Source organism: Camarhynchus parvulus, chromosome 11 (assembly GCF_901933205.1).
Source record: "Camarhynchus parvulus chromosome 11, STF_HiC, whole genome shotgun sequence".
NCBI classification, from domain to species: Eukaryota; Metazoa; Chordata; class Aves; order Passeriformes; family Thraupidae; genus Camarhynchus; species Camarhynchus parvulus.
The window spans coordinates 3,034,558-3,062,530 of record NC_044581.1 but is presented as its reverse complement, the minus strand read 5'-3'; the positions used below and the strand labels follow the sequence as shown (position 1 = coordinate 3,062,530).

Here is a 27,973-nt window from a genome sequence, read left to right as displayed (position 1 = left end):
CTTGCTGTTGTCAAGTAATAATGAAGCTTTGTCAGTCCATCATGGACATGGATATGCCAGACTATGTCGACTCCTTGGACTCCTCTTATACCATGCTGGAATTCGACAACCTCCGCGTGCTCCCCAGTAACACCGGTGAGATTTTTATTCGTTTTCTCTTGAATAAGCTCCACTAGTTTTTCTGTAAAGCTGGACACAGAGGAAAGGCTGGTGGCTGGTGTGGAGCAAAGGGTGGAAGGGGTAATATTTAAGCAGCTGACCTGTCAACCTCTGTTGCATCCATGGTGATGTTTGGGCTGAAACATGACCCCTTTGCTTGCCAGTCCCGTTTTGAGTTATTCTTTTGGGTTATTCTTTTCATTGGCGGGCTGATTGTCATGCCCTGAAGAGCCCACCAGGTTTTGCAGGTGTTGGTAGCGATCTTCATGGCATTCCCTGGTTTTATCCTGCTGTATTGCTTAGGAGAGGAGTTATTACCAATGTTTCTCGTTCAAATGTGTGGTTCATTCCCGTATACGACCTCAGTTGATATTTAATCCTCGGGAAAACATGTCGTCCCAAACGGCATTTGTCCATGACCGTGTGCCCTGTTTAAGTTGGTCCTGGGGACTTGAATTGAGAAACAAATATCCAAACCATTGCTAGCTTTGTATTCCTTTTCTGGCTACCAAGATGGTCCAACAGTTTTTAGGGCACAAAGGACTTGGCTGGGAGGCGGGAGTGTTTATACGCCGAGACTTCCGCTTGGTTCACAGGAATAAATCGCTTTGTGCGGGATTTAGTTTTTCTGCAGTCAAAAGTACTCTGACATAAAGTGAACTCCATCCTGTGAAATCAACTTCTCGCTGTGTAAAAATAAAGGGCATTTTGGTCATCTTGCGTGAAACCAATCGTGCTGCTGAATGAGATTCCGGCGTTAGCGATCCCTTCGGAGAGTTTTGGCAGGCTTTTAATTTGCTAAGAAGCTTAGTGAAATTAAGATGGGATTTTCACATTTGCTCATTAACTGGCTCATCAAAAGAAATCAGAGTTTCAGTAGGGATATCACCTACAATATAAAATGATTAGACATATTATTGTAGGGCCTGGAGGGAGGTCAGGAGACATGTAAAGTTAAAAGGCCCAAAGGAACTTGAATTTAAAATTGCCTTCTGTAAAACTCTGGCTGTCTCCAAATCAAGGTTTTTCAAAAGATATAATTTTTGTAAGCTCCAGCTAGACTGGATCTTATTTTTGCAGAAAGCTTTCCACCTCTCATCCTACTCCAGAAATGTCATTTAACACAGATGTTTTGCTTTGCCACTTCCCATTGAACAACAAGATATTTTTTACTTTTTGAAGCGGCAGAAATTTCCCCGAAATTCAATATAATTTTGTAAACGAACCACCAGTGTCTGTTTGGGCTCTCTGTTGATTCACGCAGTAGAACTGACAGGTTGAGTTTTTTTCTGAACTTTATCGAACACGGTATTGTGTTATTTGTTTAGCTGTTAATGACTAACCAGCTCTCTCGGGAAGTAGCTGCTTTGAAATTAGCTTGTTTGTCTTGGGTAAGTGTCCTTCTCTACCATTTGTAAAAATAACTTCAAAAAATACATGAAATGGCCATGCATGGAAATCTATTGCTGTCCAGCTGAGTTCAGTCCCCTGAGGTAATTCAAAATCACTGTTTCCTTGTGGCTTCAGAAATATTTTAAAATTTCTTAGACTCAAGAAAAAACCACCTCATTTTAGGTACCTTTTATAACTATATTGGATTTTTTTAAGATTGCTTATATCTCTCCTAAGGTTCATCTGTATTTTCCCTACTAGATGATGACAGCTTTGCCCTCTATAAACATGAACAGGAAAGGATGAAATATTTATTTTGGTGGACTCAGTGCAGTTTCTTATTGTCTGAACAACTCCAAAAGTGAAAATTGGAATATTTTCAAATAAGGTCATTTCTTTCTTGAAACCAACTCTTTCCTTCTTCAGAACACTATTTCATCAAAATTTTGGGTGGAATAATTTTGTGGAGTACTTCCTGTGCTTAGATGTTTCTTCTTCATGAAGCTGCTATCATTCTGAGATTTGCCCAGATATGTATTTTGGATTTTCCACCTTCAAATAGCTCATAAATTGCCAAATATTTTAGGATTAATTCAAAATAAAGAATAGAACACTTTATGGGAGTGATATAAGAAATATGTAAGGTTTAAATAGAAAGAATGGCAAAAAGAAAGGAGCCAAAATCACTACTAATTCTGTCTTTCCTATGTGAAATATGTGTTGTAGCAGCAGAAATTTTCCCATTCTGCACAAATTTGTTTCCTTCACCTTGGCTGGCCGTACAACCCATAATTCTCAGTTTTTATGTGTGGTTAATGGCCATTCCCTCACACCCCTGTCAGAGCTGTCTCATTTTGGTGAAGATGTGAAGCATTGCTGCAATGCAGCCCCAATTCTTCACTGGACAGTTGGGGAGCACTTCCTGCCAGGGTGGTGCTCATGGTCCTGCCTTAGCCCCACACTCCACACTGATCCTTGGGGCCCTGGCACGAGGTTGGTGAAATCTTTCCCAGTCTGACCCAGTTCAGAGCGTGCAAAAGCCACCAGAGATGTTTTGGCAGTGATTTCCCATCCCTGGAGCTTCCAGCGCCTGGAACAGCACCTTCATCATCATTCCGCTAGGATTTGGGGTCACTAAATCACAGCTAGGTTTGATATCTCAAAAACTCCTCTATTTGCTAAAAGCTGATGTAGAAAGAGGCTGCCCTGCACGTGGCCAAGGTTTAAACCCCCTCCTGCCCTACATTTGTGTGTACAGGTTTCACAATGCCGGCTTTGGCACCGAGTTCACTGTGTGTGTTCAAGCCCTAAACCCACATTTGTGCTCTCTTCACATTCTAGCCCAGCACATGTAATTTGGGGATTTGTTAACTGCAAATTACGTGCACCAAAAACTTGGATTTCCTGGTAGATAAAAGCCACCCTGGAAAGTATTGCAAGCCAATTCTCTTTTACAATGTGCATCTAGAAGAGCTGTAGCCAGTAAAGGAACTGAAAGGAAAAGCAGTGCAGGAGTCAGGTATGATGAGAACATCCTCAGTGTCATTTCTTATCACTGTAAAACTGGCATTATCATCTCAGCCCTGGACAGACAATGATTAACATACAGAGGCAGTAGGTACCAAAAAATTTGTGCGCATTTCAGTTGTGAACTTGGCTGATCCCAAATCTGGGGAAGCCACTGGGTGCTCTTCTCAGCCGTAGGGAGATCCCAGTTTGCACACTGATTATATATAACTCAAAAATTATAAAAATATTTATATTATATTATATTATATTATATTATATTATATTATATTATATTATATTATATTATACTATATTATATTATATTATATTATATTATATTATATTATATTATATTATATTATATTATATTATATTATATTATATTATATTATATTATATTATATTATATCATATCATATCATATCATATCATATCATATCATATATCATATCATATTATTATTTTTTATTATCTATAACAAAAAAGTTATATATAACTAAAAAATATTATATTTAACTCAAAAACCAGCTTCAGATATTTCTGCCAGTGAAGCTGAGGGCAGCCCCAGTGAGGGGTCTGGCCACAAGCAGGGCCTCAGCTCAGCCTGGGAGCCACACAAAGTCAGGATGAGTTGTGGTCTATTCCTGGAGAACAAAATCAAGTGCATCTCTGCAGTGGAGATTTCAAAGGCACCGTGGCACAGCACAGGAGCTGTTCAGGTTATCTCCCTGTGTCAGGCAGGGATGGAGCACACAAAGCAGATTTCCCAGGCAGGCAGAGGACTGTGCTGCCAGGGATCCTGGCCTTCCTCTGCCTTTCCTCACAGAGATCAGTCCAGGAAAAACCCAAATATTGGGGAGGTTTGAAAGCTGTGTTAGAGAGTCTCCTGGTGCCTGTGATATCAGCTGTGCTTTGCTCTTCTCTGAGCTAATTCTCATTTGGAGCCCATCATTAGCTGGTTGACAGGACTTCGTAATTAAAAATTGTGATCATGATTAATGTGCATTCTGGATTAGGGCTTTCCTTTTATTTGTTAAAATTTCTGTTCAGCCAATTCAGCTGGAAAGGACACGTGGCTCCCTCCCAGGGTTTGAACTTTTAGCTGTGGGGCTGCCCTAACCCAGAGCCACCCTGGTGATTTGTTTGTGCTTCCATGGATACAAGTGAGGGCAAAATTTGGTTTGCTAATTTCCAAGGGCCCTCACACACACAATGCTCATGGTTCCTTCTCCAGTAATACCTGGTTTAAGGCCAGATTATTAATTTATTCCTTATAACAGCAAGCAGATTCTCACATCCTATACAAAAGGAAATAAAGTCTTTTCTGATGAGTAAATACTTTCCAGCATCAGGAATATTTTGCAGTCTGGTCCTGGATGAAGGGTCTGTTGGACACCTAAGCTGTTTGACCTTGGCTTGATTCCTCTGAAGTCTAGAGAAAGCATGAGGGGAGTGAAGAGGAAACTGGCTTCCTTATCTTTATTTCGGTTGTGCAAATTTTTAAAATGGAATCCAACACAGTGCATTTGTTTATGGTCACGTGCTCCTTCAAAAAATGGATGGAACAACAGATGCCCAAATGTTCTGCAGTTATCCTCAAAGGAATATTCTGTACTGTTCATTTAATACTAAGTTATTAAGTAATATAAAAAAAATGGAAAAAAACCCTTAAAATCAACCTAAATTGCCATTAAACATCTCCGACATAGACAATGTTCCCAAGTGTCACTTCCTGACAAATGTCAGGGCTGGGAGAATCTGACACAGAATTTGGGAAGAGGCAAATCTCAATTCCTGTCATTATGACCTAGGAATGATTTTTGGTTCTTGTCATGTTGCTCCCATCTTGCTGCAACCCACTTATTTACTCATCCACACACCAGAAGGTGAATATGGACCAAAAAGGTTATTTTAGGAGGTGACAGGAAGTCTGAACTTTGCATTAGAGAAATCTTGGCTAAAAATGTCTTAGTCTCAGTCTTAGCTAAGAAACTATTGAGTTTTTGAAAAACTTAAGCTTTGTTGGCTTTGCTATTTTTTTTGGGGGGGGGGAGGGGATGATTACAAATTTTGTTGCACAGCAGATACTTTCACTATAATTTGTTTATGTGTATTCACACACAAAAATAACCTTCTCTCATTCTCTGTCTGTATATTCTGTGTGTGGATTACCCAGAGCTGTTTTTATGCATTATGGATTAGAAAACTCTCTCTGGGCAGATCAGGTGGCAATTCCTCCCCTTTGAGCAGTTTTCTCTAAGAAACTGCTAAGCTGAGCATTCCCCTCCTCTGTTGGGAGGATGTCCCACCCCAGAGACAGATCAGGGTGTGCCTCGTCCCAGGGACTTTTCTGAGGTCACTGAGATGAGATGGGCTCCCCTGGAGCACAGAACATCCCAGAGGTGTGATAAATTCATAAAATCATCCTGCAGCCAGTGCCAGGCTCTGCAAACAGATGGGGAGACACAAACACTGTCAGCTGCCCTCCTTGCAAGGGTCTCCTGTCCTTTCCTTCCCCAAGCTGTGCCTCAGATTAGGACTGAGAGGGCAGCAAGCCTGGTGGTTAGGGCAGAGGGAGAGGTTCCAAGGGGAGTTTTCAGCAGTGTGTGCCCACAGGGGCAGGGCTATTCCTGCCCCAAATGAGTGGGTGCAAACAGAGGACATGACAGAGGGTGTTCATATCACCTAATTTTAGGTCCCCAATTTAGAAATCTGATCTTCCTGCACACCTCTGTTGCTTTCTAGAGGAAAGCAATGAGCCTCTTCAGAGAGAATTGCAGAGGAGGGACCAGACTTAGAGCCAAAGTGATCCCTGTGGGAGCTGCTGTCTCTGCCTTCCAGCTGCAGAGGAGCTCTCAAGAGCAATCTTTTATCTTCAGCACCTCTGACATGGGCATGAAGCAGTTCATCCTTTCTGCCTCTGCTGTTTCTTCTCTGCATTCTATTTATTCAAGTTAATGAGCTTTTTTTTCCATTGGCTTCTGTGGAGACCAGCTTTGAACCATGTTCTCCAGGCATCTCATTGAGAAGGTGGCTCCCCATCCCTCAAAAAACATAAAACTCACATGCAAGTGAGGTTTCTTTATATCTCTCCAGGAAAGCAGTGATAATTGATAAATTCTCAGGAGCAGTTTGGGCTATGCAGCTTGAAATCCCTCTGATCATTTAGAGGAAGAAAAACACCAATACCAGAAAGGAGCTGATCTTGGGAAGAGCATGACCATAAATTTAGAGGTTTCTGTGGTGGTGTTTGAGGGTCCCCAGGACGAGGGAAGAGATGAGAATCTTGACTTTATGTTTCAGAAGGCTGATATATTATATTATATTATATTATATTATATTATATTATATTATATTATATTATATTATATTATATTATATTATATTATATTATATTATATTATATTATATTATATTATATTATATTATATTATATTATATTATATTATATTATATTATATTATATTATATTATATAACTATACCAAAAGAATAGGAGAAGGAGACAATAGAAAGTTAGAAAGGAATGAATAATAAAATCTCGTGACAGACTCAGTGAGTCTGACACAGCTGGCTGTGATTGGTTATTAATTAAAAACAATTCACATGCTGGGTAAACAACTCTTTAAATGACATTTCAAAGCAGCAAAACATGGAGAAAATATTTTGGCAAAGGGATTTTTCATGAAATATCCCAGTGGCAGGTTTCCAAGGCAGGGAGCTCTGACTGTGCCCGTTCTGTGCCCGCAGAGGCCATCGCAGCCGAGTCAGCAAACACCAACTTGCTCCCCAACGGTGTCAGCTCCCTGTGCTCCATCTGTGGGGACAGAGCCACTGGCAAGCACTACGGGGCCTCCAGCTGTGACGGCTGCAAAGGCTTCTTCAGGAGGAGCGTCCGCAAGAACCACGTCTACTCCTGCAGGTACCGAAATTCGGCAATTAAAAACAAATGCGAATTATGTGGGAAATGATTTGGGGTTGGGATCAAGGGATTGTATCTCAAATGCCAATTTGCCATGCTGTGAAGGCCACCAGTAGCACTGCAGTTTGGTTTATAAGGAGTAAACTCAGTCCTATCTCTAAACTCAGTCCTACCTTATTTGGGCCCTGAGACCTTCTGTGGTGCATGGAGTGAATTCGGCATCACTGCTTTCCTCGTGGGGTAAATTGAGGGAAAATCAAAGACCTGAGAATGGAGGGAAACTCATAGGCCACAGAATGGACTAGGTTGGAAAAGATCTTTGAGATCCTCCAGTCTAACCTAAAACCTGAGTTTTGACTGATGTGTAAAATACCTAAATACAGACACTGGGTGTGGAGTGACACCATGACCTCGTCACAGCCCAGCAAGGGGAAGCCAAGGTGGCAAAGGACCAAAGCTCCAGAGATTTCATCTTTCTTGTTTTTCCTGGTGAAGAACAACAGGCATCCAGGAATCTGTCACCTCCAAAGCCCTCTCACAGCTTCTCCATTCTTGTTTTGAAATACAATAAATTATGTACACTGACTTATCAGTGATGATTTTATGAATATTCTGAGAAATATGTGTGCACCAGAGATGATTCACATCCACTTTGGCACACAGGTATACATTTGAAAGGGGTTTTTTGCCAGAAGGAGGCTATAAATTATAAAGATGCTATCTTGATTGACTTAGGAAAAATGACATTTATTTTCGCACAGGAGAAAGTGGAAAGAAATCCCAAACCTCAATACACGTAAGCCCTTCATCTCCAGTTAAAACCTGGAAGTTTTCTTTCTTTTCCAAAGCTTTTCCTCCTCTAAGGGCATTCCAAATTTTTCCAATGCGAGTCACCCTACTTGTTCAAAATGTTCCTGGTGCCCTTATCACTCCAGGACATGGAAGACACCTGAGGTGTCACCATCCCATGAGCTGCGGGATTCCTGCAGGAGGAGATGAGCTCTGTAATGGTTTATTTGAAACTTCAGCTGTCGGTCTCCTGGGAGCAGAGTTGCTGCCTCTCCCCAGGAATCCATGAATCTCTGTGATATTTGGCAGCTCGGGGAAGATCCACAGCATTGAAGCCAAGCTTGTGTGCAAGCCCTTATTTGGTGAGCTCAGCCCAGCTCAGAGCTCTGCTTATGGCAGACGTGAATTCCTCTGGAAGTCTTTGGGCTTTTGTACCTTTGGCTTTTTCCCAGTCTGGGAAAGTGCCTCAGCTTTTACAGCCTGATGGTCCCACGTCATCTCCTCTCTGCATGAAGATTCCCCTTCCATTGTTTCACCCTCCATGGGGAGGGCTGCCAAGGCTGTGTGGGCCACCCCTGGAACTGCACAAGGGTTCCTAAATCCCCATGGAAAGGAGGAGGGATTGGGAGGCCATGGGCCTCAGAACAAGGCCGCAGACCCAAAGGCCTTGTGGCCCTTAACGTTTTTTCTACGCAGATCATAGAATAGTTAACAAGTGAAACCAGACAAACCCCAACGCCAAACACCCAAAAACTGTCTGGACGTGGGAGATGGAGCTCCTACAAAAGCACAACTGGAGTCACAGTCATGTTTTCATGGCCAAAACCATCCCAATGCCTGCAGGGTGGGTGGTCTGCAGCTCCCAGCTGGAAGGAGCGGCGGTGGGGAAGAGGAGGAGCTGGGCCAAGCCAACATTGATTCAATCCATTTCTGGCAAACCTTTGACTCTTCTCTAGGATCATGCAGTGAGGAGCTGAGGGGCTGTATTTGGGGCTGCTCAGGGTGAGGGAGTCGCAGATGGTTGCTCCATGTTGTATTTCCCATCTCCTCCCAGGTTCAACCGACAGTGTGTGATAGACAAAGACAAGAGGAACCAGTGCAGGTACTGCAGGCTGAAGAAATGCTTCAGAGCTGGCATGAAGAAAGAAGGTGGGTGCAAAGAGACATTTCCAGCCTTCCTGCCGCTGTCTTAGGCCCTGTTCCACTGCAGAGCATGGTGGGGAGCAGCAGCAGCACTGGCTCAGAGATGATGATTGTGGGTCACAGAGATATTTTTTGTTGCCATTTTATCTACAATGAGAGCCCAGTGACGTTATTCACCCATCCTGTGAGGCTGGTCTTTTAGTCCTGGGAAAGGGATGAGCTTCCTCAGGGCTAATTAGGTCCCTAAGTGCTTTACAATGGCAATTTCCTCTCTCCATACCCACTGGTATGACCCCTAATCCCACCTGTGCCAATCTCAGCGAGGATCTGCCACCTCCAGTCTCATAAATGCCATCAGTTTGCTGCCTCAGGCGGTTTGGTTGGCTCAGCTGATGCTCACGTAGCTGCGTGCAAGGGCAAGGTACAGCCTGAAGGAGTGGGAGCCTCTCCTGCATGGCGCAGGGCATGGGCAGAGCTCCAGGAGCAGGGTGACTCATGTGTCCCCCACAGCTGACTCATGTACCCCAGCAGGGGACAGGACTCAGAGCAAAACACTTTGGTCGTGCTGCTGGTGGAGCCAGCACCAGCACTGAAGGGCCAATCCCATACTGGCCAAGACTTTTTGTTGCATTTCCCACGATTTGTACTGAGGAGGAGCAGAGTTGTAGGTTTGGGTGCCAGTGACCAGCAGGATGTGCCCTTTCTGAAGGAAATACTGTCATAGTGCCTGATGTTCTGCAAGAAAACACCCATTTCTGTCAACCTGTGCCTACATGCAGCTTCCCTGGGGAAGTCTGGGATCTACCACAGCTCTTGTCCAGTTCTGCACATTGGAAGAGTGTGGATGATCCTGTTTTATTGTGATTTTCCTTGTCTACTGAGTGCCTGACAAACTGGGGGCCCAACCCCAGGTTGGTGCAGGTTCTTGGGTGATAGTTTCACATTCTTCACCCATTGTGCTGTTTCACACTCTTCACCCTTCATTTGTGCTGTTCCCCAACCCACAGGCAGCTAAAAGATGAGGGAGGTAGAAAGGAGCTTGGAAGTTTCTTTCTGTGTCACCAAGTTCACCCAAGGGGTGACACTGTGGCCCCACTGAACCCAAGGGGAAATTTGCTGTCGATTTCTGGTAATTCATAAGATTTTACTGGTGATTAAATGATCTTTTCCCTTGTTCTGACCATATGTTTTCCTGGAGAAGAAGGGTGTTTTGAAACCTGGCATAAATCATAGATGAAGCAAAAATGCCGACTGGTTTAATTTAGGAGAAATTGAGTAAATACAGCAGATGGAAAAACAAATAGTGCTCAAATTAATAAAGACAAAATTGAAGCTCATTTGGTCAGTTCTAGATGGGATCAAGCCAACTGCCAAGGCAGCAAACTGCACTGCTTGGAAAGGCTGAAATCTCGTTATCAGATCTATTCTTTGAGCCGAAGCATGATTTTTATAGGTTTTTATGGTAAAAGTTATAAAACCTTGGCTCATGGCTCCATCACTGAGTGCAGCTTGATGGGAGATGACTCATTTCATGTTCCACATCGTCACATTCCTTGAAACTTTTTTATGACTGCAGTCAGGTTGTGCGCTCGGAAAACGCTCCTGTGTTTGGCAAGGAAGATTTTAAAGCACCTTGAGCAACTGCTGTGCAGAAATGAGCTTAGCTGACCAGAGCTCTGTCCCGAGCACATGTGCAGGACTGGGAAAGAAAAGTTCTTGCACAATTGTGTGCACAAAAAGAACACAGCTATTTGCTTTTGGGTGGCTCTAGATTAATATTAAACAGCATTGCGAAGCCTTAGGGAGAAGGAGAAGCCATGTCTTGGACGGGGCACTATTGGAGTGGCCAAATATTTGTACAGAATCTTTTGGAGCGTGCAGGGGTTGGTCTGGGGAGGTGGCAGTGATGATATCAATACTCTGTGTCCCAGCACTGGCACAACCCTCTTTCCTTGGCACATTCCTTTGGGGCCGGCCCTAATAACGGCAGTCAGAGTTTCCAGGGTGTGGCAGTAGCATTGTTTATCCACGGCAGAGGGGAAGGAGCTGGAAAGGATCCTTTTCCCAGGCTGGCTGTGACAATACACCCGGGGTGGGGTCAGCGGGGCTGTGTCACCCTCGCCGTGCCCCACTGACCCACTGCTCAGTGCCTGTGTGCTCAGCCTGGAGAACTTGCTGTTCCCTGGCAGAACTGACTGATAAACGGGAATTTTGGATCCAGAGAGATTGTTTTTATTTTTTCTTTCCCCAGCCTTCATGTGTTGTGAGATGTGATGTGACGCGTTTGGATATTTCTTTCTTTCTCTCTCTTTTTTTTTTCCCTTTTGGAAACTTGTCTAGTGGATAAGGAATTACAAGGAACTGTGTAGCCTGGTATAAGGGAAGTTTCTCCCTAAAGAAAAACCCATATAATACAAATACCTCAGCTACATGGTGAGCAGATCTGCCTGGGGCTGTAGGATTTAAACTGTGTTGGGGAGGTTTAGATTAAATATTAGGAAAAAGTTCTTCCCCCAGAGACTGGTGGGGCACTGAACAGGCTCCCCAGGGAATGGTTGAGAAAATTACCTGTTGATCTTTAGATTGCCTTGTCTGTACAGCCTGAATTTGATCCTATTTTCAGGAAGGAACAGGACTGCCCTCCACAAGAGGCTTGTGAACTGAGATGGGATCCAGGTTCCATCAGCACTAATGAGAGCAGGGAAGGGACAAAACTTGAGTTTTGTGGAAAGTCCAGTTCCCAGATTTCCTAGAAAATAGTTCACTCAGAACTATCCCAATTGCATTTTTGGTATCAATAATTCACTTTAATAACAAGTATTTAATTTAGGAGGAGGGGAGAGGGAAAGCCTTGCCTGAACAAAAACCCCTCATGTCCTAAACAGCTCTGTGATCAGGATCTAAGATTTCTACAGGAGATTCACTCCTTTATTCTTGGGCTGGGGCTGTGCCAGAGGGTGCTCTGGATGTTTTGGGGATTTTCTGGCTGTTCCCTCGAGTTCCTCTGTTGGCTCAGAAGGTTTGATCTCTATTGTCTGGCACAATGCCACCAGACAGGGTTTTGGTCACTGCAGCATCATTGGCTGAGTAGAACACCACGTACTCAAACACCCAAAGAAAACAGCAGGATTCTATTTTTAGCATCTCCCTGAGATCATGTTTAACCTGGAATAAATCAGCAGGGTGTGATTTCTCAAGTGAGCCAGGTCATCTCCTCTCACATGGAGCCTGATAACCTGGAAGGCTTTTGAAAGGCCAGCACTGCACTGTCAGGATTCAGCTTGCTTTTGGTGGGGGGAAAAAAAATGAGGGGTTAATATTTAACCTCTCATCCCCTTCCAAGTAATTTATGAATGTGAATGAACTTCTTTAGTTTTATGCAGAAGTAAAAAAAAAAAATGTTATATCACTTATTGCTGCAACAGTAAGGAGGAGAGAGTGTTTGAGGGAGGGTTTGAGGCTGTTCTTCATTATTGTGAAATTGGACAGGTTTATAGGACAGTTTTATTAGTGCTTCACAGGGCCTCTATCTTGTTTCATACCTTTGTTTGCACATTTCTTTTGCCAGCTTTCAGAATGCTGGGACTGCAGTTTATTGCAAAGAAGGATGGAAAAGATAAAGGATCTTCTCTACCTTCAGTAGTCATAAATCAGCCCACAAGCCCATGAAAGGATTAAATGTACGTGTACCATTGGGATTTATTTGCAAATAAAACACACCACACCTACAAAATCCGAGGTAGCTCAGGAAAAAAAAAAGATTATTTGTGGATATAAATTAATCAGGCAGCAGGAGGAGTAAATCTGTCGGTGAAGACAGGAACACTGGTGAGTGCACCACGCAGGGACTGCCCTCCTCCTGCTCCCTCTGCGCCATTTATCACTACATTTCCAACCCCACCACCATTAACTGAGGCTGGTTTCAGTGGAATAATGATGGAAAGAGTAATTCCTGTGTAGGCAAAGCTGGAATCTCCTCATTTGCAGTGGAAAGTTACTGGTCTGCTGCTCTCCCAGCCAGTCCCTGTGCCCCATTTACTGGGCTCCCTGGAGGTTCCTCATCCCACTCTGGCCCTGCGTGGCAAGGCAGTGAGGACAAACAGTTTGGGAAGCAGGGGCTTGCTGCAATCCCACAGCCCCTGTTTGCTTGCCCAGAGCTGGAGGCAGAGTGTCCAGCCTTGCTCAGAGCGACAGAAAACCCTTCCGAGGGAGGGTTTGTTTGTTTTCCCATCCTCTTCCCGCTGCCAGGACGTGCTGTAGCCAGGGACAATTCCCTGGAGGGAGGCCCCAGCATCATTCTGCCCTCTCTCCCCTCTCCCTGTGGGAAATCCCAGCTTAGGGACAGGCTGTCCCTGCCCAGCACCATCCTGGGGACTCCTTGCAGGGCTGGGTGGCTCTTTGTGGCGTTTTGTGCCTTTGGGAATGTGCAGAGAAGGGAAAAGAAACAGGGAGCAAAGATTTTGCCAAGCACTTCTGGAAATAGCAGCCCCTGGGAGACAGAGGGATCCAGCACTGGGTTTTTAGCCCTTCCTGCAGGTTTGTTGGGTTTTACTGACAGCAAAGGCAAGATCCCAGCTGAGCCCAGCACCCCCAGGCCTCACCAGGAGTGACCTGTCCCTTCCCGTTCACAAACACAATAAATACAGCAATATAATCACTGCACAGTAATAGATTAATTTTTGTGGCAGGTGAAACATTAACTCCCCTTTGTATCTAATTCCATCACATCTTGGGTGCTTTCAGAGATAACACCCAAATCACCTTGAGAAAGTCACTCTGTACCATCCACTTGCACTGGAAGATTGAGCTTATCAGAGCATGAGGGAAGCACTGAAATATGTGCCATAAAAATACTCGGGGGAAAAACAGGCTGAGGCTTCCTAAAGGAGTCTGTCAGGGGGACCAGGTCTGCCTGGCACTGTAGGATTTACAGAAAATCAAAAGAGTAGCTTGATTGGAAAGGCAAAACTTGTCTTTCTGGTGGTTCAGTAAAACCCATGAAGTGCCAAGATTGTGGTTCCTATAACCACCTTCACCTTCAGGCTGACCCCTCATGCCCAGAGCACCTTATGCTGCAGTCTGAGCAGGGTTAGCAGAGCCTCCCAAAAGCTGTTTTTTCTCTAAAATTGATGACAAATTGCCTCTCTGTAGTGTCCCCAGCCTGAAAATGCTCCAGGGATGTGTTTGTGCGTGGCACCTTTCAGAAATGGATGCAGGTACAAAGTCAGCTCCCCACAGGCTGATCCTGACTGACAGCAAGGCTGAGCCCCAGATCTTGGAAAATAAACCCTGTTGATAAGGGGAGGCATTGATTTTTGTCACTGGGGCTTGTTTTGTGCCCTTTTGCTTTGTTGGCCCCTCATCAGAGGCTGGTTAGGAAAACAGAGCAGTGGCTGGATGCGAGCTGGCAGGAAAAAACACCTTCCCTCAAACTGTGCAAAGTAGTGCCCACGTCTTTTCCTTTGTATGGATTCCCAGGGATGAGTCCTGACGCTCTAAAACAAGACCCAGCAGCGAGGCAAAGACTCAAAAGAATGATGGCAAAATAACTCTGCTGATTCTGCAGAAAGGGGAAAAAAATGCTGGAAAAATCTTCCCAAAATTGGCCACTTTTGAGACAAACCCCCAGCGTTCTGCACCCAAGGGGTTAAAGCACAGAGTGAGTTGTGCTTTGGCAGCTCTGTTTGAGTCATTTTACCCCAAATAAAGTGAAATCTGTCTGGGATTGCTGCATGGAGGAGGAGGGATGTGCTGCCCTATCGCCACATGCTGAATCTGCCTGCTCCCTCTGCTTCAGGGATGTGACAAATGCCTTTGTGAGCTGTTTGTAGCCAAGATCTGGGAGCTGCCAGGAGAACACTGAGTGTGTTCAGGCTCCTTCCCCAGCCCTGAGCTGCTGGACAGAGGCAAGAGGGCTTGAGGGTGAAACCAGCACTGAAACCAGCTTGGGTTAAACTGAAATTCTCTTTTATTTTTTCCCCTGCTGCTGTTTCACCCGATGGCTGCAGTGGGGGTGAGTCAGCTCTCAGAGGCTGCTGCAAAAATAAATGCTGAAGTGCAATCCCTGCCTTCTGTTCCCTGCGCAGGGCTGATGGAGCATGATGGATGTGGCTGGTGCTTCAGGGGGAAGGATGGTTTAAGGGGTGGAATGGGCCTCAAAAATCAGTGGTTTTTTCCCAATTCACCATGGCATGTCCGGCTCTGGGTTGATCTTCATTCCGCTGTGGTCCCTGCAGTGTGTCCAGGGTTGGTAGTGTTGCTGATTCAGGACTCTGAGCTGGTTTCCAGCAGGGATTTGCAGCAGCAGGGCTGGTGACAAACCCCGGCTTGCTGCTGTCTTCATGTGTCACAGGCTGGCTGAAATCAGCTGTGTGATGGGCAACACTGAGGAAATGGTTCTGAGGGGGATTTAAACTTCCTTTTCTTCGAGCTTCCTTCGTGCAGTGACTCTTTCTCTGCCCTGGGGTGGTGATGTCCCCTGGGGTCACCAGCTCAGGGAAAGGGGACACTCAAGGCTGCTCGGAGGTGGCATCAGGGGGTGCTTTCCCAGCCCTGCCATGAGGTGAGGGGCAGCCCCAGGAGCTCCCTGCTGCATCAGGAGCTCAGCACAGAGCCCTCAGCGCAGCCATGGCACAAAGGGGCACAAAGGCCAGGGCTCCAGCGCTGCCACATGGAGAGAGGTGACACCAAACCCCCAAATCCCCCCTGAGCTGCATCAAATCCAGTAGCACCAGCAAACCCCCCATGGGTGTTGCTCTGACCCTCACATGGCCTCATCCCCCTCTGGTGCTTGGTCTTCTCCCTCTGGAGTGGCCTTTTCCCCTCCCCAGAGCCTGTTTATTCCAAACCCAGCCGCAGGGGAGGCTCTTGCAGGAGCAAAGCCCCATCCACTCCTGTTTAGGGACCACAAGGAGCAGCAGCCACTGCTTGGGGTGGATTTCTCACTGGCACAACCATTGGGATTTTCTCACTCGATCATTGGGATTTTCTCACTGGCACAAGCACTGGGATTTTCTCACTCAGTCACTGAGAGTTTCTCACTGCCACAAGCTCTGGGAGTTTTTCACTGACACAACGATTGGGATTTTCTCACTGACACAATCTTTGGGATTTTCTCACTCAATCATTGGGATTTTCTCACTGGCACAAGCACTGGGATTTTCTCACTCAGTCACTGAGAGTTTCTCACTGCCACAAGCTCTGGGAGTTTTTCACTGACACAACCATTGGGATTTTCTCACTGGCACAAGCACTAGGATTTTCTCACTCACACAATCATTGGGATTTTCTCACTCGCACAATTATTGGGATTTTCTCACTGGCACAATCATTGGGATTTTCTCACAGGGACAATCACTGAGAGTTTCTCACACAAGCACTGGGATTTTCTCACTCACACAGCCATTGGGATTTTCTCACTCACACAGCCATTGGGATTTTCTCACTGCCACAAGCACTGAGAGTTTCTCACACAAGCACTGGGATTTTCTCACTGACACAAGCCCCTCTCTCTCTCCTTCCAGCCGTGCAGAACGAGCGTGACAGGATCAGCATCCGCAGGAGCAGCTATGAGGACAATGGCTCTCTCTCCATCAACATCCTCACCCAGGCTGAGGCCATGGCACAGCAGGTAGGACATGTGGGGACAGCCCCTCCAAACGGGTCCATGGCCCCCAGCAACCCCAGCCTGCTAAACCAGCCAGGCCTGGATGGTTTTTCTGCCCTTGGATGGCTCCTGCACAAACCCACAGGGAAGAAAATGCAAAATATCCAAAAGCAGACAGGAAAAAATCCATTATCAAGGCCATACATCCCTCAGGGAGCAGATGCACCTTTGGTGGGAGATGGAAAGCTGGAATTCCAAGGGCTGAGGGATGTTGCAGAGCCCAGGTCCCCTCTTCCCCCAGCCTAAATTGTTGCTGCACCCCTAAAATCTCACTTCATTCACACAGAATTTTATCCTTCCTCGCTGCACTCTGTCCTGCTCTGAACACAATATTCCAGTCATGGTTGATTGTATCTTTGCACATAACTCCTTTATCAGGGCAGAAAAATAATGTGAGTAAATCCACTGGGCTTCAGCTGACACTGATTGCTTTTTTATTTCATGCCCCACCATTAATTTCACCCTGAGCGTCCTTTAAATTCTTATGCAAACACCCTTTCCCCACTGAAACACGGGGTCCAGATGTTGCACATTACATGCAGCAATGAGCCCACTTCCTTTTCAAAAATTGTAGTTTTTAACCCTCTCCCTGCCACTCAGCCCTGCAGAGATCAAAAAAAGCAGTTTTGGGTCCCTGACAGCAACCTGGGGCAGAAAAGCTGGATGCATTTCATGCCCTTGGCTGGCAGGAGGGGTTGGTGGGAAGCTGAGACACGGTGCTGCTGAAATGGGAATGTTGATTTTTGTCCTGGAGAGCGGCGAAGGAGGCTGAGGAGGGCTGGGTGTGTGTTGGGACTGAGCACCACCTCGTGGAAGCTGCTCCATGGGCTGCGAGTCGGACACAGCTGAGCCCAAAGTGTCCGAGCACAACGGGATCATCTCCTCAGGGATGAGCCCTTGCTGCGGAGGGGGATAAAACAGCGTTGGACTGGTGCAGACACAGCCCAAACTGGTTTCTCTTTCAGTATTTACCCCTGAGCCCCGTGCACAGCGCAGACATTGCCATGAAGAAGATTGCCACCATCAACGACGTGTGTGAATCCATGAAACAGCAGCTCCTGGTGCTGGTGGAATGGGCAAAATACATCCCAGCCTTCTGTGAGCTCCCCCTCGACGACCAGGTAAATCCCAATGGCCCTTCCCAGTAAATCCAGTGCCTTTGGAAGGAATTCCCAGCTGGGCTTTTCATGGGAGAATCTGGCATTAACATACAGATCACTGTCTGCAGAGTACAAACAACAGGAGAGAAAGAGGGACCAGTTAAAAATAAATTCAGTAGCCAAAGTCCCTCAAAATATAGATTTGGTCAGTCCAACCTGCAAAAGATCCAGTCAAAAAATTCTGTTTGTGTCAGGCTGCTGCAGTTCTGAATTACAAGGCAGTTCTGATTTTGCCTTTACTGGTACCTAATAATTGAATGTAGAATCTGATTATTTCCTAGGACCTCAAATTACTCAAAGCCCCTCCTTGCTCTTTTAGTTAAAAACAGCTTCTCATTTAGTTTGCCATGAATGTAGCAGTTCTCAAAGTGAGGATACACTGATATTTTCTAGCCCTGAACAGAACTTTATCTGTAGATCTGCCAGACCTAAGCAAACACCAAATGGGGCTTAATTAAACAGCAACAGCTCAGCACTCCATCCTCTGCTTTTCCAATGGAATCTCATTTCTGTCTCCTCCAGGTTGCCTTGCTCAGAGCCCACGCAGGGGAACATCTCCTCCTCGGGGTAGCCAAGAGGTCCATACCATACACTGATTTCCTGCTGTTAGGTAAGGTAGTGAAACACACTCCTGCTTTTACAATTCACCCCTCCCAAGTCATTCCCAAGCATTCTGCATCCCTGAGACCCCCTCTGCACTCCTGGGCTGCGCATCTGGGTGGAGACACAGTGCTGGAGGAAAAAAGGAACCAGTAAATTCACCGGGATTTTTGTAACTGTTCCCTCACTGCTTTGAAATTATGGATGAAAAATCCCCAGGATTTAAATGGCATCTCAAACTGGGTTGTCTTGGTTTTGTATCTGAAATTGCCAAGGCCCCGGCAATGAGGTATTTGGATACTTGGAAACTTATCAAAAATGTCTATTAAAAACTACAGTTTGCATCTCAAATGGGGTTGTCTTGGTTTTGTGCCTGAAATTGCCAAGGCCCCAGCAATGAGGTATTTGGGTATAGATACTTAAAAACTTAGCAGAAATGTCTATTAAAAATTACAGTGCAAAAAGGTGTTTCCTTTTATAGGAAAAGGAAAATTGTTTATTTCTCAATTTATTTATTATTTTATAGGAAAAAAGGTGTTTTCCACCACAGGTGGGATTGTTCTTGGAAAAATGGGAATACTGACCCTAAAAGCTTCACATTAAGGAAAAGAGAGAGGGATAACATTGTGTGAGAAAAGAAAACCAAAATTAAAGCAGTGCAGCACTGCTTACAAACAGATGCTGGATGTAACACAGGGCAAAGCAGAGCAGCACACAGAGCAGGCTGTGCACAGTGTGGGTGAGATAAATGAGCACCCGGGGATGAGATCTGGGCCCTGTTTCTCTCTCAGATCAGATTATAAACCTGCAGGCTGGAAACTGCTGCAAACAGCACTGGGACTATCAGGGAACTGCTGGGTGAGACCAGAGCTAGAGCCAAAACCTGATGGGGAATTCCTCTTGTCTTCCCCAGGGAATGATTTCATCATCCCAATGCACTGCCCAGAGCTGGAAATCGCTCGTGTGGCCACCAGAATCTTGGACGAGTTGGTGAAGCCCCTGCGGGACATCCAGATCGATGACAACGAGTACGCCTGCCTGAAAGCCATCATCTTCTTTGACCCAGGTGAGATTCCCCCTGGCTGCCAGGACTTGCACAGCAGCTGGGGGCTCTCCAAATCCTGGAAAACCCCTTGGAAGCAGCTCTACGTCTCAGCCTGCCCGTGCTGTAATGAGCAATGCTCAGCAGCGCAGGTTTAAGGCAGGAGTGACCAATTCCAGAGTATGAATTCCAGCCAGGCTGATGTTCAAGGCTCTGCAGGAGTTTGGCTGCTGCAGGAGCTTGGCTTTGGGAAAGCCCATCAGCCTGAAATGCAGGAATGATCATTAAGGACATACATGCCTGCATTAATTATGTATAATAAGCAGTGAGAGGCGAACAAGCAGCATTGTGGAGCATCCATAAGAGTCCAGAGAGCACCATCAGAAACCACAGAGAGCTGGGCTGCTCAGAGTGCCCAGAATATCAGGGATCTGCTAATGGGTCTTGCTGGAAGCCAGCAGAAACCCAGGGCAGGGCTGATCCACAGGATGGAGAACAGGAACATACAGAGAAAAACAGTTTGTTTCGAAGCTTTGTTGTGTTTATTCCAGAAACACAGGGGGCTCCACCTCGACCCAGGTCCCAGTGGGTATCTCCTTGGAGCTCAGGGAGGACATGGGAGAACAATCCCAAAGTCCAGACAATGCCCTCTTGTCTTTTAGCATGGAGAAATCAGAGTATCATCCATTAATTACTGGGGGTTTTGCTGTATTCGCTGATTCAAAATCAAGATCCAGGAGTTTCAGGAACATCGTGAGCTTTGGCTCACCAAAGCCTGATGTGAACAGAGGAGGGATCAAACTGATTTTGACAAATTACCTTTCATCAAAGTGATTTTGACAAATTACCTTCTCAGCTGATCAGTGTGCAGCTTTAAATCAATGTGACAATGAGGTGCTGAGGTTTCAGCTGGAAGGAGGGAGTGTGGAGTGAAGTTCATCCGTGCTAACGAGCAGGAATGTCCTCGGAGCTTGGTGCTGACACATTAATACATTTGTTAACCACTCTATCTAATCTCTTGGCACTACATTCCCCAAAATGTGGTGCCTGTGGATTCCTTGCAGACAGTGAAGGAAATGGTGCAGTGATCCAGAAATCTCAGGTTTAGATAGCAGCAGAGGCAGGAGTGGGAGGCTGTAAATGCCAGCACTTCACCCGACCCAGGGACAAATTTATTTGCTTAAGCAAAGCTGGACCAGTGGTCCTTCAAAAAAAGGATTGACCACAGGTCAAAGACAGGAGAGCAAGACAAGAACCTGATGCTGCAGCCAGTGTAGTGACAACATACAGGCACTATTTAGTGGTGGCAGTTGTGACTCAAAGTTTTCAGGGGAAAATTCCAGGCTGTTTCCTTAGAAGGATAAATATTTTAACTTCTAAATATTCCCCTTTGCTAATGGCAGTAGGCAGACACATCCATGTGAAGCAAGCTCATATTTTCTTATAGTTTCCCTTCAAAGTCTCTTCAAATTACTGTTTCTCCTCCAATTACTGTTTTCCCTCCAATTCCCCTCACTGTTTCCCTGTTCCATGTGAGGTGTGAAGCAATGGCAGCCCAGCCTGCCAGCTGATCTTGGACACCCTCTCAGAGCATCACTGCCATCTCATCCTTTTCCCTGCAAATAGCCTGCCTTTGACGAATGCTACTCACTTCCAAAAATTTAGAAAGGTTTATTAAAACCTCATCAAAGATACAACAGAAGACAGATAGACTTTTCTCTATTCAATTGAATAGAGAAAATATTGTGGCGCTAGGATCACTACCTGTGGATTCTTTGCAGACAGTGAAGGAAATGGTGCAGTGATCCAGAAATCTCAGGTTTAGATAGCAGCAGAGGCAGGAGTGGGAGGCTCTAAATGCCAGCACTTCACCAGACCCGTGGAGGTGTCACCTTTTAACCCTTTAGCTCCACCCAAAGTTCTGTCCATCAAATCCTTCTCTGCTGTCCAGTGGTGGGAATCACTTCCTTAAATTCTGAATGCCACAGTAACAAGCCAACCCTCCCAAATGTCCCAAACCCAAAATCAGGCCACCCCGTGATAACAGCACAAGGGGGTAAAACACAAATATAAATCTATAAAACTTCTCTTAACAAACATACAGGATATTTGCCTTTTAATTGTGAGAGTCAAGCATCCAATTACTCATCCATCACACTGCCTGACAGACCAACATCTGCCTGCGCAGGTGTCCTCGGGTGACCTTGTGATGCTTGTATCCCCATTTGTGTGTTCTGTTAATGCTGGATATCATGTTCTGTGCCTTCAAGACTGGCTCTGAAGAGTGAATGTTTTGTTTTGTTTTGCTATCAGCCGCTCGCCCACAGCTGGCGGGACACACAGACAGGGCAGTACATGGTGCTGCTTTTGCTTTTTGCTTTTCTCCTGCTTTTTGCTTCTGCTCATTAGTTAGTTTAGCTAAGCAGTCTGAATTTTTCCTGGACTGTTTCTCCTTTCCCTTTTTTGGAATCACTCAAACCTGCTCCAGACTGGGACGTGGGAAACACCCAGAGTTTGCACCTTGTGGCTGCAGCAGCTGCCCCAGCACCGGAGGGACTGATAACAGAGCGACTACCCCCAGGAGAGACTTTCTGAATTTGTCATCTTTCTCAGAGCGGTGACAGAGTGGTGTCACCTGGGATTGTTCATTTTGTGTGCTGGGGGGTGCTGTGCCTGTTAAATAAACAGGTTCTTTCCACTTCTCTCCAAGGAATCCTTTCCAAACCAGCTGTGGGGAGGGGCCGTGTGGGTTTGCTTTCTGGAGGTTTTCTCCCAAATTTGCCCTAAACCAGAACACACGAATGGCGATACAAGCACCATAACCTCACCCTAGGACAACAGGGCAGCAATTTTAACTGCATTTCCCCCCGTGCCAGACTGCAGAGGGCTGAGCGAGCCGGGCAAGGTGAAGAACATGCGCTTCCAGGTGCAGGTGAACCTGGAGGATTACATCAACGACCGCCAGTACGACTCGCGGGGCCGCTTCAGCGACATCCTGCTGCTGCTGCCGCCCCTGCAGAGCATCACCTGGCAGATGATCGAGCAGGTGCAGTTTGTGAAGCTCTTTGGAGTGGCCAGGATCGACAGCTTGCTGCAGGAGATGCTGCTGGGAGGTAGGGATGGGGTATTTTCTGGGGTCGTTGGGAGGAAATGATTGAATCTGATTCCATGTTCTTAGAAGGCTAAATTATTATGATATGATATGATATAATAATATAATGTAATATAATATAATATAATATAATATAATATAATATAATATAATATAATATAATATAATATAATATAATATAATATAATATAATATAATATAATGTTATATTTTTATGTTATATTATTATATTGCATTGCATTGCGTTACATTGCATTACATTATATTATATTGCATTATATTACATTACAATATTATATTATATTATATTATATTATATTATATTATATTATATTATATTATATTATATTATATTATATTATATTATATTATATTATATTATATTATTGCATTGCATTGCATTGCATTGCATTGCATTGCATTGCATTATATTATATTGCATTATATTACATTGCATTATATTACATTACATTATATTATATTACAATATTATATTATATTATGTTATGTTACATTACATTACATTACATTATATTATATTATTATGCTATACTAAAACTATACTAAAGAATAGAGAAAGGATACAGAAGGCTGTACATACAAAGAATGATGATGAGAACTCGTGACTCCCTCCAGAGTCCCGACACAGCTGGACCATTATTGGTCATTAAGTCAAAACAATTCATGTGTTGGATCAACAATCTCCAACCACATTCCAAAGCAGCAAAACACAGGAGAAGCAAATCAGATAATTACTGTTTTCCTTTTTCTCTGAGGCTTCTCAGCTTCCCAGGAGAAGAAATCCTGGCGAAGGGATTTTTCAGAAAATATGACAGTGACAGTACAAAGCCCTCCCAAGGAGGGGTAGCCAAGCTGGGCTGTGTCAAAGCTGTTGTAGGGCTTTGTGTCTGCTGGGAGTATTTTGGGGGGAAGGATGCAGGGAAAGGGTTGGGGGTGTTTGGCCTGGAGAAAAGGAGACACAGAGGTGACCTCATCACTCTCTACAGCTCCTGAAAGGTGGCTGTGCTCAGGTGGGGTTGGGCTCTTTGGGAAATATAGGGTGGATATTAGGAAAAAGTGATAAAGTTCTGGAATGGCTGCCAGGGAGGTGGTGGAGTCCCCATCCCTGGGTGTGTTTAACAAAGCCTGGATGTGGTTGAGGTGTTGGGGCTGGGTTGGACTCGATGATCTTGAATGTCTCTTCCAACCTGGCCATTCTGTGAATTCTCTGAGGATGGAGGGAAAGGGTTTTAAGCTGAAAGAGAAAAGGTTTAGGCGGAATGTTGAGAAAAAATTCTTCCCTGTGAGGGTGGGGAGGCCCTGGCACAGGGTGCCCAGAGCAGCTGTGGCTGCCCCTGGATCCCTGGAAGTGTCCAAGGCCAGGCTGGATGGGGTTTGGAGGAACCTGGGACAGTGGGTGGCATCCCTGCCTATGGCATGGGGTTGAAATGAGCTTTGAGATCCCTTCCAACCAAAACCGTTTGATGAATTGTAGCTTGAAGGGTTCTTCTCACTCCAGTCCAACCCCAGAGCCTTTCTTTCCAGCCTAGCTCTGGAAATCTGGTGAGATTCACAGCAAAGGATCCCCTCTGTGGTGTGGTACTCCACTTAGGCCTCCAGCTGGAGGCAGTTTAAGGAAGATAACACATCTTTTGTTGGAAACATGTAAAATTTCTAACTTTATGGGAAACCCAGATAAGAGCAGCACTTGGGACACACCCCAGGCAGCTGGAGAGCAGCTGAAAGCCCAGACATCCCAGGGGGCTGCTCCTACACAGCCAGAGGCTGAGAGCAGAGGAAGGAAGCGAAGATGAGCCATTAACCTTCACTCACAGAGGTCTTCCACATCCTCTGCACGAAAAAGATTTAGCCCAGAGCGTCTTGTGGGGAGCTATGCAAGGAATGATGTCTCTTCCCAATCCCACCTGCAGGAAACTCTGCTGATCTCCAGTACCAGTCAGCACCTCCCAGCCTCAACCTGGAACCACTGCCAGGACATGTCCTGCAAAGCAACATGACCTCTGTGATCCACACTGCTCCAGACCGTATGTCCCTCTTTTTATGTTATTTACAGCCCATTTTTACATTATTTACATCATTAGTGTCAGCACAGCTGGGTAGCAGACACAGCTCAGGGAAAAAAAAAGTTTATTTATTTATTTGTTTAAAATTTTATTTATTTTTTAAAAGTTTATTTATTTAAAAAGTTTATGTATTTATTTAAAGTAAATTTAATTTAAGTTCTTTAAGTTTATTGAAGTAAATGTAAGTTTATTTTAGTTATTTAAGTTTATTTATATGTGTTTAAGTGTTACACTGGAATCAGAGCTCGGAGCCCCCCTGGCTGACTCCTTTCCATGATTCCAAAGAGAAGTTAGGGTTTTTAATGCTAGCATGACCCAGGGGGGGGGTTTAAATGTTACTAAAACAACACAAGGCTGAAAAAAGGGCTAGAAATCAAGATTGTGTGTTTCTATGGATCTGGCAGCTCTGGGAGATGCCACAATAGAGGACAGATGGTTCTTTATAGCAGGAGTTCCCTGTGGCTGCTGCCAAACAACAGGACCTGAATCCAAGCCCATCCTCAATCACCCTGGGCACTGCTGGGCAGTGGGTTAAGGCATTTATCCCCTGTAGGACCAGGCTGTGGGAAAAGGAAAAGTAGAACAGGAGGTGGAATTTAACAACCACAATGTCCTGTACTCACAGTCTCCCTCCCTCTGCCAGTTACAATCATTTACCTCCCGTGGTGTATTTTGCTGTTTCTCAGCTATACAAATGTTGGCATCATGTATTTTAAATGGCTTTTATTTAGCTTTTAAACCCCTTTCCAGCAAAGGAGATTAGAGGAGGTACAGTGGGGCTGCAGGCTCCTCTCTGACAAGGAGATGAAGGATTGAAAAGCACTGGGGGGCATTCCCCAAGTGCAAAACCCTGAGGAGAACTGGTCCATGCCTGCCAGTCCGTCCTGTGCCTCCTCACAAGCCAGGAAAGAAGGACGTGCCAGGATCCCCCAGGCTCCTGCTCTGGGGTTTGCAGGATGGTTTGCTGCTTTCCATTGAACAGCATCCAAGTCCACGTTAATTCTGTTTGTTTTCTCTCCCACAGCCTCTCCTGAGACATCCCTTCCATCTCCTTCTGCCAGCACAGGCAGTGAAGACTATAAGCTAGGCTCTAGCGCAGGGCCCAGCGCCGTGGTGCAGCTGCTGCCTCACACAGCGATGCCCAAGCAGGAGATTTGACAGGGAGAGGAGGAAGGAGGAGCTGGGAGCTCGGTGGCATCCGTGCTGACAGTGAACCGGGCCCTTTCTCTTTGCAGAGGCCAAGCACAGCTCGCCCCTGCCCGCCGCCGCCGCTCCCGCCCTTCCCCGCCTGTGAGCCCGGCACAGGCACGGCCTGCAGAGGAGCCCCAGCACGGAATTCCCACCAGGAACACCCCCACGGCACAAGGATTGGGGTGCTGCCCTCCTCAGCAGGGCCAGGACTGGCAGCTCTTTGGGTTTTCAGGGGTTGTGACCATTGCTCGTGACCCTTCGCTGTCCCCATCCGTCCCAGCGCCTTGCACAGCTCCTGTGTGCGCGCAGCGTGGCCTCAGTTGGGATCAAAAGTTCTATTCCCAGCACAAATTTAATTAATTGCAGTCCCATTTCTCCTGTTAGGCTTTAGGAAAAATATCATCACAATCCTTAGAATTCCAAGGCCTTATTCCACCCACAGGGGCCTTGTCCCGACACTTAATGCTGCCCAGTTCTTTTTTATGAACAGGAATGCCAACATTTTGCTCTTTTCCATAATTTCCAGTATATCCAGAGTCCATTTGGGAGCCAGTGGATGGGCTCTACCTTGTGAGCACATCTAACAGCAGCAAGGATCTCTGCCTCACCGTGGCTGCTGCTCTGGTAAACCCCAAATCAAGGCTGACTTATCGCAAACCCTGCTTGTTATCTCCTGCAAACCTTTTTGGAAGAAGCAAGTGCCCCAAAATACCTTTTCCCAGTACACAGATGTGATTTGTCTGTAGTTTTGTGTTTCTTTCTAATGACTGCAACGTGGCTCTAAATTAGCCAAGAAAAGGAACAGGCAAGTCTGTGAGCCACTTTTCATAAAAAGGGTTTGTATTTAAAACAAGGTGCTTCTGCCTTAATGTCAAATTTAATCAGCAGTTCAACAACAAATTAAATAAGCCCAGTGGTGACTACACAGCCTCAAGAGTTCCCAAAGTGCTGCCATTGTGCTATGGAGTTGATTTGAATGAATGGGACCTTAATACAAAGCAAATCATCAGATTTCCACAAAACCTAAGCTCATTTGTGCACCAACCTCTACCAGAGAGCCACTGAGGGATCAGGAGTGGCCATCCTGAGCCCTGGGACACGATGGAGAATCCCTGGTTCCAACCCTCTGTGCAAATTCCCGGGCCACCCCTCCCTGTTGATGGCAAAGCTGAGCTGGTGGAGCCCAGAGGGGCTTTGGGGAGCCCCTGGAGCTGCTCAGGAAGCACCTGGAGCTGGAGGAAACACAATCCCAGCCCCTGAAAGGGAACTTGGGAGGAGCATCAGGACTTCCAGCAGCAGGGGAATTTCAGCACTGCCATTCTGCAGCACCAGAGAGAGCTGAAAGCCACCAGAGAGCAGCTCGAGTTTCACCTGGATCAGAATGTTTTGTTTTTCTCCTGCCTCTGATGAATTTGAGCTGACATTTTATGCTGATAGGCCTGATTTGAAACAGCTCTATCTGGAGAGCAGGTTCCACTGCAGGCATTCCTGCTGCATGACAGATGCAACTGTTCTGAGCCAGCACTGCTTCCAGTGCCTCCAGCAGCTCCATCCCATTCCTCTTCCAGACATTAAATGTACATTTATACTCATTAATGGTAAGAAAATAAATCCATGGAGGAAATAAATTCCATATTCTTGTATTTCATCCAGACAGTTTGCCTTATTTCCTTGAATTCAAAACCAAGTTTCCAAGGTTCTCCACTGATTTCTCCAATACAGATATCTATTTTTCGTATTTTTCATTAAAAAGAATCACCTCTGGCTACAAAGCCTGGCTTCCACTGGATACCGATGGAATTCACAAACTAAGAAGAAAATAAAGTTGTCCATGCACCAGGGGAGATCAGACTCAGCCCCCAGCGTTCAGCTGGTCTGGTGAAGGTTTGCAGCAACAATAATTCACTGGATAAAGGCCCAAAATAGAGAGTTTTGCTGTGAATCTTTCTGGCTCCCCCATCTCAAACCCCACTCTAATTAAACCAATATTCTCATGCAAACACACCTTGCAAGTGACTATTTTATTGCAATCATGGTTTTGTTAACAAAAGAGGTTCAAAGCCATCATTTAATAATATTTCCCTTGTCAGGTGCCAGCTACTTATCAGAATGGGGCATCTCAGGCAAGAAAATCCTAAATATTTCTGAGTTATCCCTTCCCTTGCCAATTCTAACATTTAGTATCTTTAACACTGAATGTAGGTC

The 27,973-nt window shown here is 45.5% G+C and overlaps 1 protein-coding gene across 2 annotated transcripts; it reads left to right on the top strand.

The window, feature by feature from the left end:
• The first annotated feature begins 20 nt into the window (after positions 1-20).
• Positions 21-25,735, top strand: LOC115907872 (hepatocyte nuclear factor 4-beta-like). Of its 2 annotated transcripts, none has more exons than XM_030956062.1 (10): positions 21-135; positions 6,810-6,981; positions 8,825-8,919; positions 16,437-16,543; positions 17,545-17,700; positions 18,262-18,349; positions 19,253-19,405; positions 22,258-22,494; positions 24,425-24,538; positions 25,602-25,735. In XM_030956062.1, the coding sequence occupies exons 1-10, from the start codon at positions 21-23 to the stop codon at positions 25,733-25,735; spliced, it is 1,371 nt and encodes a 456-aa protein (XP_030811922.1). The 2 variants fall into 2 exon arrangements, with proteins under 2 accessions (XP_030811922.1, XP_030811921.1); XM_030956061.1 differs by having other exon boundaries at positions 6,777-6,981.
• Positions 25,736-27,973: the final 2,238 nt, after the last annotated feature.

Excerpts from the sequence above, each read along its gene's own strand:
- LOC115907872 (XM_030956061.1), top strand. The coding sequence starts at position 21 with ATGAAGCTTTGTCAGTCCATCATGGACATGGATATGCCAGACTATGTC. Across the intron at positions 19,406-22,257 it reads CATCATCTTCTTTGACCCAG|ACTGCAGAGGGCTGAGCGAG; the intron begins GTGAGATTCCCC and ends CCCCCGTGCCAG. Across the intron at positions 22,495-24,424 it reads GCAGGAGATGCTGCTGGGAG|GAAACTCTGCTGATCTCCAG; the intron begins GTAGGGATGGGG and ends TCCCACCTGCAG.